The following is a 12,946-nucleotide window of genomic DNA, read 5'->3' as shown; positions in this document are numbered from 1 at the left end:
TTGATAGAAATGATGATAGAAATACGTGAAGGTACAATAATTAATGGAGACGCAGCACGTATACTACTGTCTATAATAAATTGATTATATAATAATTAACATCTAACCCAGATTACATAAACTTTGTATCGGGGACAGTGTTAATTTATCCATGTCAATGTGACATCGTCGTTATTTATACTTTCTCATATGTGCGGCGCAAACAAATTCACGAAAAACGAATTTCTTTTTATTAGCGACCTAATAGACGAATCTGGGCGTTAACACTTATACTAGTAACTAAATGTTCAGCTTCATTAGTGGATTTTAGCAATATGGTGCCCTCAGTAATCTACATAAACAAACTAAAATTACACCACATCACTGGATGGTGGATGGCGCTATACTAAATTATTCGATGAGTATAAATCTATTTGACAGCTTAACTAACTAAATAACCTTTTAGTTGTTGGGTTAATACTGTTGCAATTGTGCATATATGCTCATCCAAAAATAAGATTAGTGCTCCTCAGATCTGTGCGTGATGATGAGTTAGGTAAGTTTAAACCATAGAAACTATAAAGATTATGTTTATGAATTAACATGAATTACGAGTAGCTCCGCGTACAAAATATTCACATAACCAGGTTTTTTCAGTACATGTACAGTTAGATAGTGTAAGAATACTCATTGACAAAATATGCTTTACATTCTGCCTCATTTTTCATCTGTTTAGCATACTTGGAAGGCATTTGACCTTATACTTCGACCTTACACATCTTAACAGGGAAAGTTTTAATTATTGCGCATATTTCTATATTTCTATATATACTAGCTCAATCGCTGTCAAGCTCGTTACATATATCACTTCATCATCTCATCGTCTATGAGATACGAGAAATGTGTTATTCTCATAACAGAGAATTAGTATCTTTCCATTAAACATGGGGAATACACTCATTATCATTAACCAAATTAAGGAAAAGTTCCATTTATCGATCCATGGGACTGTCAATATCGGTCCTAGGTGTTAGTATATTTCATAACACAAAACGCTGAGGTCATGCAGTATCGCAAATGAAAGTCGATGAAAGAAAACTATTTTCTGAATTATCAAACAAACTATAGCCAATCGATAATATGTTTATCAGAGTGTAAATTGTGACAAAAACTATTGGTTTTATGATTTTCTCTATGTTTCTTTTTATTTATAATAACATCACTATAGGAACATCTGCTAACATCGTTACAATGATTAGTGTATTCTTGCATACATGCATACATTTGCATCAAAACAAGAACTTGTATGTCGCCCTAAACGTTATTAGTCCAGTGGCAGATCACTGATATCACACACGTGTTTGAATCCATACCACCACCTCTATGTGACGTCACAACTAGGTAATAACGTGTCTACGTATATGGTAGTAAGAATCATTAGTATAATAACAATATAGCGATGTCGAATGTATGATGATTGCCTATTACGCTTGAAATAATACACTAACAATAACAATCGACATAATAATGTTCAAGATTCACGTGTCTTGTGTCAAATCAGCCCAGTTTTAAAAGGGCAATTTTTTTATACGCCGCTAGATCCCATGGCGCCAGTATGTGGTTGGGCATGAGGAGCTCTGCTTCATCTTGATTGATTGAAGGCTCGTTCAGTACTGGTAACACTGTTGGTAGGTATTCCCCTAATTTCTTCAGGCACTGCAGTACTTTGTCTGTCCTCGAGTCGGCCAGATTATTCGATTCAGTTGGATCTTCAGCTAAGTTGTAAAGACGTACAATTCGATTATCGCTTTCGTAAACTGTATCGTGATCACTTTCTGGAGCAGCAAACCAAATTGCTGGACCTGATGTTTAAACAGGGTAGGACATTTAAGTTAAATTAAGGATTAAACAGTAACCTCTAACGCATACAATGTAGTATACCTTTCAACAAATAAAGACAAAGACTAGTGTAACCATAGAAACCATATTCAAAATGCTAGCAATGTAAGCAATTAATTAATTAATGTAATCTGATGTAAATTTATAATATGCAAATATTAATATGCATTTAAATAAAATCGTATTTTATGAGCATTGCAACGCGTTATTCACTAATTTAGTTTTAGATTTCATGACTGATCTATAATTTAGTATCAGGGCTGATACTGAAACAAGATATTTACACAGTATTTACCTTGGTGCCCTGTTAATAACTTCCAATCACCAACACGAACTGCTGCCTTTATTCCCACATCGAAATACTCGTTTTCCGTCCAACGATCTTTTGTTTTTGCCTTGTTCATCAATGATTCTGGAACCAAGTTTATGAGTACATCGTCCCGCATAGATGGTTGGTTTTTGCTTTTACAAATGTAAATAAAATATTAGGCGTTATACATTATACACATCAGTAGTACAGTGCTCTTATAATGTTTTTGCTGTGGAAATTCAGCATTCGAGAAAAGTATTTTCACAAGTAGCTATTTCTCAAACAATCTAGGTCAGGGGGACATTGAACAAAACGTTTAAATTACCTTATAGTATTCCATTGGTCCACACCGTACAAATCCATTGATTTAATTTCATTACTATCACCACCAGCCAAACTTACAAATGTAGGAAGCCAGTCGGTAACGTGAATAAGTTGATGATTTGATGACCCTCTGACACGATTGTCCAGTAGTGGACTCGTAACAAACCCCACACCTCTTACACCTCCTTCCCACAGTGTTGCTTTGGCGCCTTTGAGAGGCCAGTTGTTACCACTTGCATGGGGACCGCCATTGTCTAAATCAATTACAGAGTTGGCTTAAGTAGCAGTCCTATATTAGTATGTGGCGAAATATACTTCCTTAAATACTTAACTTAGCAAGTTAACAATATAAATAGAGATAATCGGTAAAACAAAAACTTGCTGGCAGTGAAATTAGAAGCAAAAATTATCCACACGAAGAATTTCATTCGACCTTTACGTGTGTCTTTGTAACACAGATATTCAGTAAATTAATCTTCACATACTGTTATTTATCTTAGCATAAAATGTGTTGCTTTATAAGAAAATATTAGTGTTTGGGGACTTGTTTTGGGATATGTTGCTATCAATTGAATACACTTCTAAGTAAATATTTTTTGTTTTCAGAATTAACCTTAATATATGTTGTGCTTTCTATATGTGTTAAATTATTGTCATTCACGTGTACTCACCTGTTGATACGACCAAAACAGTATTGTTCCATAGACCAGATTGTTTTAATTGTTCAACTACGCTGCCTATAGCATCGTCCATACATGTAACCATGGCAGCATACACACGTCTATCTGGATCTGTTATATGAGAATACATGTCTATGTAACTGTCGGGTGCCTGTAGAGGCACATGGGCAGCTTGAAATGCCAAGTACATAAACATTGGCTGAAATATACAAGAGGGTAAAACAGGTTATGTAATTCATAAATCATGGCGTTTGAAGTATGACTGAGACGTCGTAATATAATATTTAATAATGTGTGTCATATTTTGTAATGACATACTTCACTGGAAATTGTCATTGAAACAATAAATAATACCAGAGGTACATTACTTGGGGTTTGCAACGCGCATATAACTGTATGGTGACATCATGCCAAGATCCCATTCAAGTCTCATCTCGTAGCTAACGAGACTGAGGCTATGACCTTTTGACATGACATAGGCGGTTTGTAATAAAACAATAAAATATATATTACTACATTCATAGTGAAAAAATGTAATACATCGAAAATGTACAGAAAATATAGTTATCGTAATCCGTAGTATCGTGAGCAGCTATTTGATCCACATGGACATCCCAGTATCCTAGTTACCTCGGGCATGCGCATTCAAATTTTACTGAGTTGGAACGCTTATGCGAGAGCGAGATTGAAACGGGATCTTGGTACCATGTCACCGTAGTGTACCTCTGATAATACGTAATGACAACCAGCGGTCATATTATAGTGAATCATGAACAACATTATAATGCTCATTTTATGTTTGAATGAAAGACACACCAAATACAACGTTTAACTGATATGGGATCTGTTATTCTTGAATATGGTTGCAGACAGATTTACAGCATATCATGTCAAAATATATAGTGACATTGTTAGAACTCGACGAGACTAGATGATGATCATTTGTACCCGAACTAATCGCAAAATTCCAAAAATGATCAGTTCGTATATTTTCTTGCATGGAACGCGGGGATGCCATATATTACTCAAAATAATATTGCTATTGAGTCAAGAGTGTCGATGATATAATATGACCTTACCTTGTCGGCATTGTGATTTGCTATGATTGTTCTTGCCTCCTTAGAATATAAATTGGTAGAATATTCCCCAACATATTCGTGTGCAATACTTTTATCATCTCTGTATAATTGCCACCACTCGTTATTCTCGTAAGTATAGTGGTCAGTTTCCCCTCCAATTATACCTTTGTATAATGTACGAGATCTTATTGGTAAATACGACTTCAAAGGCGTTTTATGTGTATACATTTCATATCGCGATATTGACGGATTGCAAATAAGTGTGTTAATGTGTACTTTGAGATCCTACTTCAAATGATAATGGAGAGTTGTGATAGTTTCAGTTAGTGACTTCAATTACATGTGCATTTGTGCATCAATCGCTGTAGGGGTTGTGTACGAAGTCAGACTACAGCGGAGGACAACATATAGTGAACGTGTCGACTGTAGGAACCCTTGTCATGCACGCATTCAAATAGCATTACGTGACTGTATTTTGTACTTAAAATGCTTCTCGCACACACGTGCCACTAGCCTTGGATCCAGCTATTCAGAGTGCCCCTCCCCATTGAACTCAAGAATAGCCTGGTGAATCGCTACGTAAATACGTAGACGACACACAATTCTGCGTCATAACTGATTGGTCGTTTCCAGGATTTCAGTACATTACTATGGAAACTCACACACGCAGTCTGATCCGTGCGTAAGACCCGCCCACAGCCCCCATGGTCGATTCACTAGTCTACCAGTTGTAGATTATTCTTGGTCTTAGGACATCTAGCCGAGCGAGCTAATTTTGCTATTCTTCTTCACATAGGCCAGTACCTCTCTGCAAAGGGCAGACTGTTGTTGTCAATTACTTTTCTACACAGTCATTTTTTTCAGTTGTTTCGCCTGAAAACCCCCGACAAAAAGTAGGGGGAAAAGGTATGTGACAACCGAAATATTCCCGATTTCTGTAAATACGAATATTTTTTTTGCGCAGACTTCGTGCTATTTTATTAAACTCTGCAAACAAACTTCCACTTACATATATAGCTGGCCAAGGGGAAAGAAACATTGATGACTAATTTACTAATACCTCCGTTTATCTTCTTTTCTGGTAAATATGTTTATACTTTTTTCGAATTCGATTCTCTGCGCTTAACAACAGAACACCAAGAATTATTCAGTTTATAAAGTTATTTAAATCTAACGCAAATCTTGCATATATTAATCTAATTAAGCAAACATTTTATTAAGATTTAGGACGTAAAACGTTTTATTAAACTGATTAAAGTAACTGGATGACTTGAATGTATCTGTGCTAACCGACAAGGATTTGTAGTTCGAACATATTCGATATGCAAATGAGACGTTTGCAAATTTGTTTTGTGTAGTGACGTTAAGTAACGCACATCGAACTGTTCAGGATACTATTTGACCGTTTTATGTTGGATGATAACCGTGGAAACGATTGTGATGTACGTGCGCTAAAGTTAGTATTTCGTCGTTTTTTGTGGGTGCTGGCAATAAGACCAAAGACGATAGGCACAGAGGGTAGGCAAAAGTACTTGGGTCAGCCACAGTTCCAGTTACTCAGACTGGTACTTGCAGCGTCAAAGCGTCTAGCTCATGAACAGAAGCTCACTTTTTTGGAAACGTTCGGGTGTGAGAGGCTTTCAACCTATTCTTCATAATAGAAGAGTTATTACACGTCTCCAACTGACAAATAGGAGTTCGGTATATAACACATGTGACCATTTTTTTTTTCAATGTGCCTACGATTTTTGACTCGTACCTTGACTTTGGTAGCTTGGTACCTCACACTCATTACTGTTTTTTTACATCTGCCGTATTAAAAGTAAAACACTACTTTCCCATATGGTTAACTATTGTTGAGGCAGTATTAGATTTGCTCTTTACTTGTCCCATGCAAGTTCCTTCATTGGAGCATTAAGCAGTCTTCTAAAATTGGCATTGAGTCATCTTACTTGAATACTTGTATGCTAGTTGTGACCTAATTCATCACCATAAGTAACGTTGAATGATGGCTGTTATTTGAGGTAGTGTATTTGTAATTCATATCTTTTGGACATGCGGGGGAAACATTTACTTGCAAGCGGCGCACATGAAGGTGTCCTTTTCGAACTCGGACTTGTCGAAAGGCACATTTTCTAATCTCTGGCTCGGATTCGAATTTCAGGTCTTCAAGTCATTCACCAACCCCAATTTAAAACCAAGATCACAATTAATATCATCATCATTATATCATCATATCATTATCTATGAAGTTAGACAATACACAATTGAAAGAAAATCTCACCAGTGCATCGCATGAACACTGAAATGCTGACTGTAGATTGACAAAAAGAATGAAGTGTATAAATTGCTACTCTTTTAGCATCGATGAGATTGTGTTCTGTGAATCCGAGTTTTGGAACGTTCCACATCGTGCGGGGCGTGATCACATTACTGCGACCTGACCGTGGAACCAACGAGACTGATGCTAATAATTACTGATGTTTACGGTCTATTTTCGTTTATTGACATATTGGATGGGCTACAATTGCGGTTCTAAATGTATTCATTCAAAGATATATTAAACTAAAATCCTTCACACAACAGTAAGGTACTGACTCGAACAACAAGGGTACCATGTGCATCACCATGAGTACGTTCGCGTCGCCACTTCTTCGACTAGATACCGTAATATTTTGAAAACAATCTACGAATAGTAGATGTTGCGCTGCCTAGTAAATCGGTTTGGAGTGTTATGGGCGTGTTATTACGTATGTGGCAGTCTGTGAATGCGAGCTCCCATGGTAATGTACTGAAGTCATGAAGACAACCAATTAGTGAGGACACGGAATTCTGTGCAAACTACGTAGTTAAATAGCGATTCACGATATCATACTTGAGAATACTTCAAATGTCCGGATTTCAGGCTTTGTTTAATTTCTTTGTTTAGTTTCAAGCCGCATTCTAGATGGCTGTCCCATATAGTGAATGTTGTTGAATTAATCGCATTTATTTTTCCACCACTTGTACGCCAACTGACTGTAAATTGATACACAAAAGTAGACTTATATGCGTTGAAGTACCATCGCATATATCGCATATACTATTTGCACTGTGGCGTATTAATTTTGAAAACAATATAAATGAACAGATGTCACGATCTATAATAGTCCAATGCAATGCAAGTCATATTAATTTTCACATGTATAATGCAGAAAATAGTTGAAATGCTAACTTTGCTGTGTTTTCTTTTGCTATATTCTCGAACTGTAATTCTGTTCAAAGGTCCAGATGCTTTTGTACTCGCACTGGTGTAAAGCACTACTAAAATAATTTGCCACTCAGACAATTATACTTTACAAACTCTTTAACACATTACAAATAATTATCATTTTTACACAACGAATATGCCAATAATTTCAGTTCAAATTGACGGTTCATCTCATTTTATTTTACAGGCATCACATACTATTGATAGAAATGATGATAGAAATACGTGAAGGTACAATAATTAATGGAGACGCAGCACGTATACTACTGTCTATAATAAATTGATTATATAATAATTAACATCTAACCCAGATTACATAAACTTTGTATCGGGGACAGTGTTAATTTATCCATGTCAATGTGACATCGTCGTTATTTATACTTTCTCATATGTGCGGCGCAAACAAATTCACGAAAAACGAATTTCTTTTTATTAGCGACCTAATAGACGAATCTAGGCGTTAACACTTATACTAGTAACTAAATGTTCAGCTTCATTAGTGGATTTTAGCAATATGGTGCCCTCAGTAATCTACATAAACAAACTAAAATTACACCACATCACTGGATGGTGGATGGCGCTATACTAAATTATTCGATGAGTATAAATCTATTTGACAGCTTAACTAACTAAATAACCTTTTAGTTGTTGGGTTAATACTGTTGCAATTGTGCATATATGCTCATCCAAAAATAAGATTAGTGCTCCTCAGATCTGTGCGTGATGATGAGTTAGGTAAGTTTAAACCATAGAAACTATAAAGATTATGTTTATGAATTAACATGAATTACGAGTAGCTCCGCGTACAAAATATTCACATAACCAGGTTTTTCAGTACATGTACAGTTAGATAGTGTAAGAATACTCATTGACAAAATATGCTTTACATTCTGCCTCATTTTTCATCTGTTTAGCATACTTGGAAGGCATTTGACCTTATACTTCGACCTTACACATCTTAACAGGGAAAGTTTTAATTATTGCGCATATTTCTATATTTCTATATATACTAGCTCAATCGCTGTCAAGCTCGTTACATATATCACTTCATCATCTCATCGTCTATGAGATACGAGAAATGTGTTATTCTCATAACAGAGAATTAGTATCTTTCCGTTAAACATGGGGAATACACTCATTATCATTAACCAAATTAAGGAAAAGTTCCATTTATCGATCCATGGGACTGTCAATATCGGTCCTAGGTGTTAGTATATTTCATGACACAAAACGCTGAGGTCATGCAGTATCGCAAATGAAAGTCGATGAAAGAAAACTATTTTCTGAATTATCAAACAAACTATAGCCAATCGATAATATGTTTATCAGAGTGTAAATTGTGACAAAAACTATTGGTTTTATGATTTTCTCTATGTTTCTTTTTATTTATAATAACATCACTATAGGAACATCTGCTAACATCGTTACAATGATTAGTGTATTCTTGCATACATGCATACATTTGCATCAAAACAAGAACTTGTATGTCGCCCTAAACGTTATTAGTCCAGTGGCAGATCACTGATATCACACACGTGTTTGAATCCATACCACCACCTCTATGTGACGTCACAACTAGATAATAACGTGTCTACGTATATGGTAGTAAGAATCATTAGTATAATAACAATATAGCGATGTCGAATGTATGATGATTGCCTATTACGCTTGAAATAATACACTAACAATAACAATCGACATAATAATGTTCAAGATTCACGTGTCTTGTGTCAAATCAGCCCAGTTTTAAAAGGGCAATTTTTTTATACGCCGCTAGATCCCATGGCGCCAGTATGTGGTTGGGCATGAGGAGCTCTGCTTCATCTTGATTGATTGAAGGCTCGTTCAGTACTGGTAACACTGTTGGTAGGTATTCCCCTAATTTCTTCAGGCACTGCAGTACTTTGTCTGTCCTCGAGTCGGCCAGATTATTCGATTCAGTTGGATCTTCAGCTAAGTTGTAAAGACGTACAATTCGATTATCGCTTTCGTAAACTGTATCGTGATCACTTTCTGGAGCAGCAAACCAAATTGCTGGACCTGATGTTTAAACAGGGTAGGACATTTAAGTTAAATTAAGGATTAAACAGTAACCTCTAACGCATACAATGTAGTATACCTTTCAACAAATAAAGACAAAGACTAGTGTAACCATAGAAACCATATTCAAAATGCTAGCAATGTAAGCAATTAATTAATTAATGTAATCTGATGTAAATTTATAATATGCAAATATTAATATGCATTTAAATAAAATCGTATTTTATGAGCATTGCAACGCGTTATTCACTAATTTAGTTTTAGATTTCATGACTGATCTATAATTTAGTATCAGGGCTGATACTGAAACAAGATATTTACACAGTATTTACCTTGGTGCCCTGTTAATAACTTCCAATCACCAACACGAACTGCTGCCTTTATTCCCACATCGAAATACTCGTTTTCCGTCCAACGATCTTTTGTTTTTGCCTTGTTCATCAATGATTCTGGAACCAAGTTTATGAGTACATCGTCCCGCATAGATGGTTGGTTTTTGCTTTTACAAATGTAAATAAAATATTAGGCGTTATACATTATACACATCAGTAGTACAGTGCTCTTATAATGTTTTTGCTGTGGAAATTCAGCATTCGAGAAAAGTATTTTCACAAGTAGCTATTTCTTAAACAATCTAGGTCAGGGGGACATTGAACAAAACGTTTAAATTACCTTATAGTATTCCATTGGTCCACACCGTACAAATCCATTGACTTAATTTCATTACTATCACCACCAGCCAAACTTACAAATGTAGGAAGCCAGTCGGTAACGTGAATAAGTTGATGATTTGATGACCCTCTGACACGATAGTCCAGTAGTGGACTCGTAACAAACCCCACACCTCTTACACCTCCTTCCCACAGTGTTGCTTTGGCGCCTTTGAGAGGCCAGTTGTTACCACTTGCATGGGGACCGCCATTGTCTAAATCAATTACAGAGTTGGCTTAAGTAGCAGTCCTATATTAGTTTGTGGCGAAATATACTTCCTTAAAAACTTAACTTAGCAAGTTAACAATATAAATAGAGATAATCGGTAAAACAAAAACTTGCTGGCAGTGAAATTAGAAGCAAAAATTATCCACACGAAGAATTTCATTCGACCTTTACGTGTGCCTTTGTAACACAGATATTCAGTAAATTAATCTTCACATACTGTTATTTATCGTAGCATAACATGTGTTGCTTTATAAGAAAATATTAGTGTTTGGGGACTTGTTTTGGGATATGTTGCTATCAATTGAATACACTTCTAAGTAAATATTTTTGTTTTCAGAATTAACCTTAATATATGTTGTGCTTTCTATATGTGGTAAATTATTGTCATTCACGTGTACTCACCTGTTGATACGACCAAAACAGTATTGTTCCATAGACCATATTGTTTTAATTGTTCAACTACGCTGCCTATAGCATCGTCCATACATGTAACCATGGCAGCATACACACGTCTATCTGGATCTGTTATATGGGAATACATGTCTATGTAACTGTCGGGTGCCTGTAGAGGCACATGGGCAGCTTGAAATGCCAAGTACATAAACATTGGCTGAAATATACAAGAGGGTAAAACAGGTTATGTAATTCATAGATCATGGCGTTTGAAGTATGACTGAGACGTCGTAATATAATATTTAATAATGTGTGTCATATTTTGTAATGACATACTTCACTGGAAATTGTCATTGAAACAATAAATAATACCAGAGGTACATTACTTGGGGTTTGCAACGCGCATATAACTGTATGGTGACATCATGCCAAGATCCCATTCAAGTCTCATCTCGTAGCTAACGAGACTGAGGCTATGACCTTTTGACATGACATAGGCGGTTTGTAATAAAACAATAAAATATATATTACTACATTCATAGTGAAAAAATGTAATACATCGAAAATGTACAGAAAATATAGTTATCGTAATCCGTAGTATCGTGAGCAGCTATTTGATCCACCTGGACATCCCAGTATCCTAGTTACCTCGGGCATGCGCATTCAAATTTTACTGAGTTGGAACGCTTATGCGAGAGCGAGATTGAAACGGGATCTTGGTACCATGTCACCGTAGTGTACCTCTGATAATACGTAATGACAACCAGCGGTCATATTATAGTGAATCATGAACAACATTATAATGCTCATTTTATGTTTGAATGAAAGACACACCAAATACAACGTTTAACTGATATGGGATCTGTTATTCTTGAATATGGTTGCAGACAGATTTACAGCATATCATGTCAAAATATATAGTGACATTGTTAGAACTCGACGAGACTAGATGATGATCATTTGTACCCGAACTAATCGCAAAATTCCAAAAATGATCAGTTCGTATATTTTCTTGCATGGAACGCGGGGATGCCATATATTACTCAAAATAATATTGCTATTGAGTCAAGAGTGTCGATGATATAATATGACCTTACCTTGTCGGCATTGTGATTTGCTATGATTGTTCTTGCCTCCTTAGCATATAAATCGGTAGAATATTCCCCAACATATTCGTGTGCAATACTTTTATCATCTCTGTATAATTGCCACCACTCGTTATTCTCGTAAGTATAGTGGTCAGTTTCCCCTCCAATTATACCTTTGTATAATGTACGAGATCTTACTGGTAAATACGACTTCAAAGGCGTTTTATGTGTATACATTTCATATCGCGATATTGACGGATTGCAAATAAGTGTGTTAATGTGTACTTTGAGATCCTACTTCAAATGATAATGGAGAGTTGTGATAGTTTCAGTTAGTGACTTCAATTACATGTGCATTTGTGCATCAATCGCTGTAGGGGATGTGTACGAAGTCAGACTACAGCGGAGGACAACACATAGTGAACGTGTCGACTGTAGGAACCCTTGTCATGCACGCATTCAAATAGCATTACGTGACTGTATTTTGTACTTAAAATGCTTCTCGCACACACGTGCCACTAGCCTTGGATCCAGCTATTCAGAGTGCCCCTCCCCATTGAACTCAAGAATAGCCTGGTGAATCGCTACGTAAATACGTAGACGACACACAATTCTGCGTCATAACTGATTGGTCGTTTCCAGGATTTCAGTACATTACTATGGAAACTCACACACGCAGTCTGATCCGTGCGTAAGACCCGCCCACAGCCCCCATGGTCGATTCACTAGTCTACCAGTTGTAGATTATTCTTGGTCTTAGGACATCTAGCCGAGCGAGCTAATTTTGCTATTCTTCTTCACATAGGCCAGTACCTCTCTGCAAAGGGCAGACTGTTGTTGTCAATTACTTTTCTACACAGTCATTTTTTTCAGTTGTTTCGCCTGAAAACCCCCGACAAAAAGTAGGGGGAAAAGGTATGTGACAACCGAAATATTCCCGATTTCTGTAAATACGAATATTTTTT

The 12,946-nt window shown here is 36.2% G+C and overlaps 2 protein-coding genes across 2 annotated transcripts; both read right to left on the bottom strand.

Annotated features, from left to right (window-relative positions):
- Window positions 1-1,157: 1,157 nt before the first annotated feature.
- Window positions 1,158-4,499, bottom strand: LOC146734281 (arylsulfatase B-like). Its single transcript, XM_085508544.1, has 5 exons — window positions 4,272-4,499; window positions 3,184-3,391; window positions 2,514-2,766; window positions 2,174-2,340; window positions 1,158-1,841 (listed from the first exon to the last, which is right to left on the bottom strand). The coding sequence occupies exons 1-5, from the start codon at window positions 4,497-4,499 to the stop codon at window positions 1,537-1,539; spliced, it is 1,161 nt and encodes a 386-aa protein (XP_085364670.1). The 3' UTR covers window positions 1,158-1,536.
- A 4,378-nt stretch (window positions 4,500-8,877) lies between these two features.
- Window positions 8,878-12,325, bottom strand: LOC146734280 (arylsulfatase B-like). The gene is made up of 5 exons (XM_085508364.1): window positions 11,991-12,325; window positions 10,903-11,110; window positions 10,234-10,486; window positions 9,894-10,060; window positions 8,878-9,561 (listed from the first exon to the last, which is right to left on the bottom strand). The coding sequence occupies exons 1-5, from the start codon at window positions 12,216-12,218 to the stop codon at window positions 9,257-9,259; spliced, it is 1,161 nt and encodes a 386-aa protein (XP_085364490.1). The 5' UTR covers window positions 12,219-12,325; the 3' UTR covers window positions 8,878-9,256.
- Window positions 12,326-12,946: the final 621 nt, after the last annotated feature.

This window comes from Saccoglossus kowalevskii, chromosome 15 (assembly GCF_978046115.1).
Source record: "Saccoglossus kowalevskii chromosome 15, keSacKowa6.1, whole genome shotgun sequence".
Taxonomy (NCBI): Eukaryota; Metazoa; Hemichordata; class Enteropneusta; family Harrimaniidae; genus Saccoglossus; species Saccoglossus kowalevskii.
The sequence above is the reverse complement of the archived record's forward strand: the minus strand, read 5'-3'. Positions and strand labels throughout refer to the sequence as shown.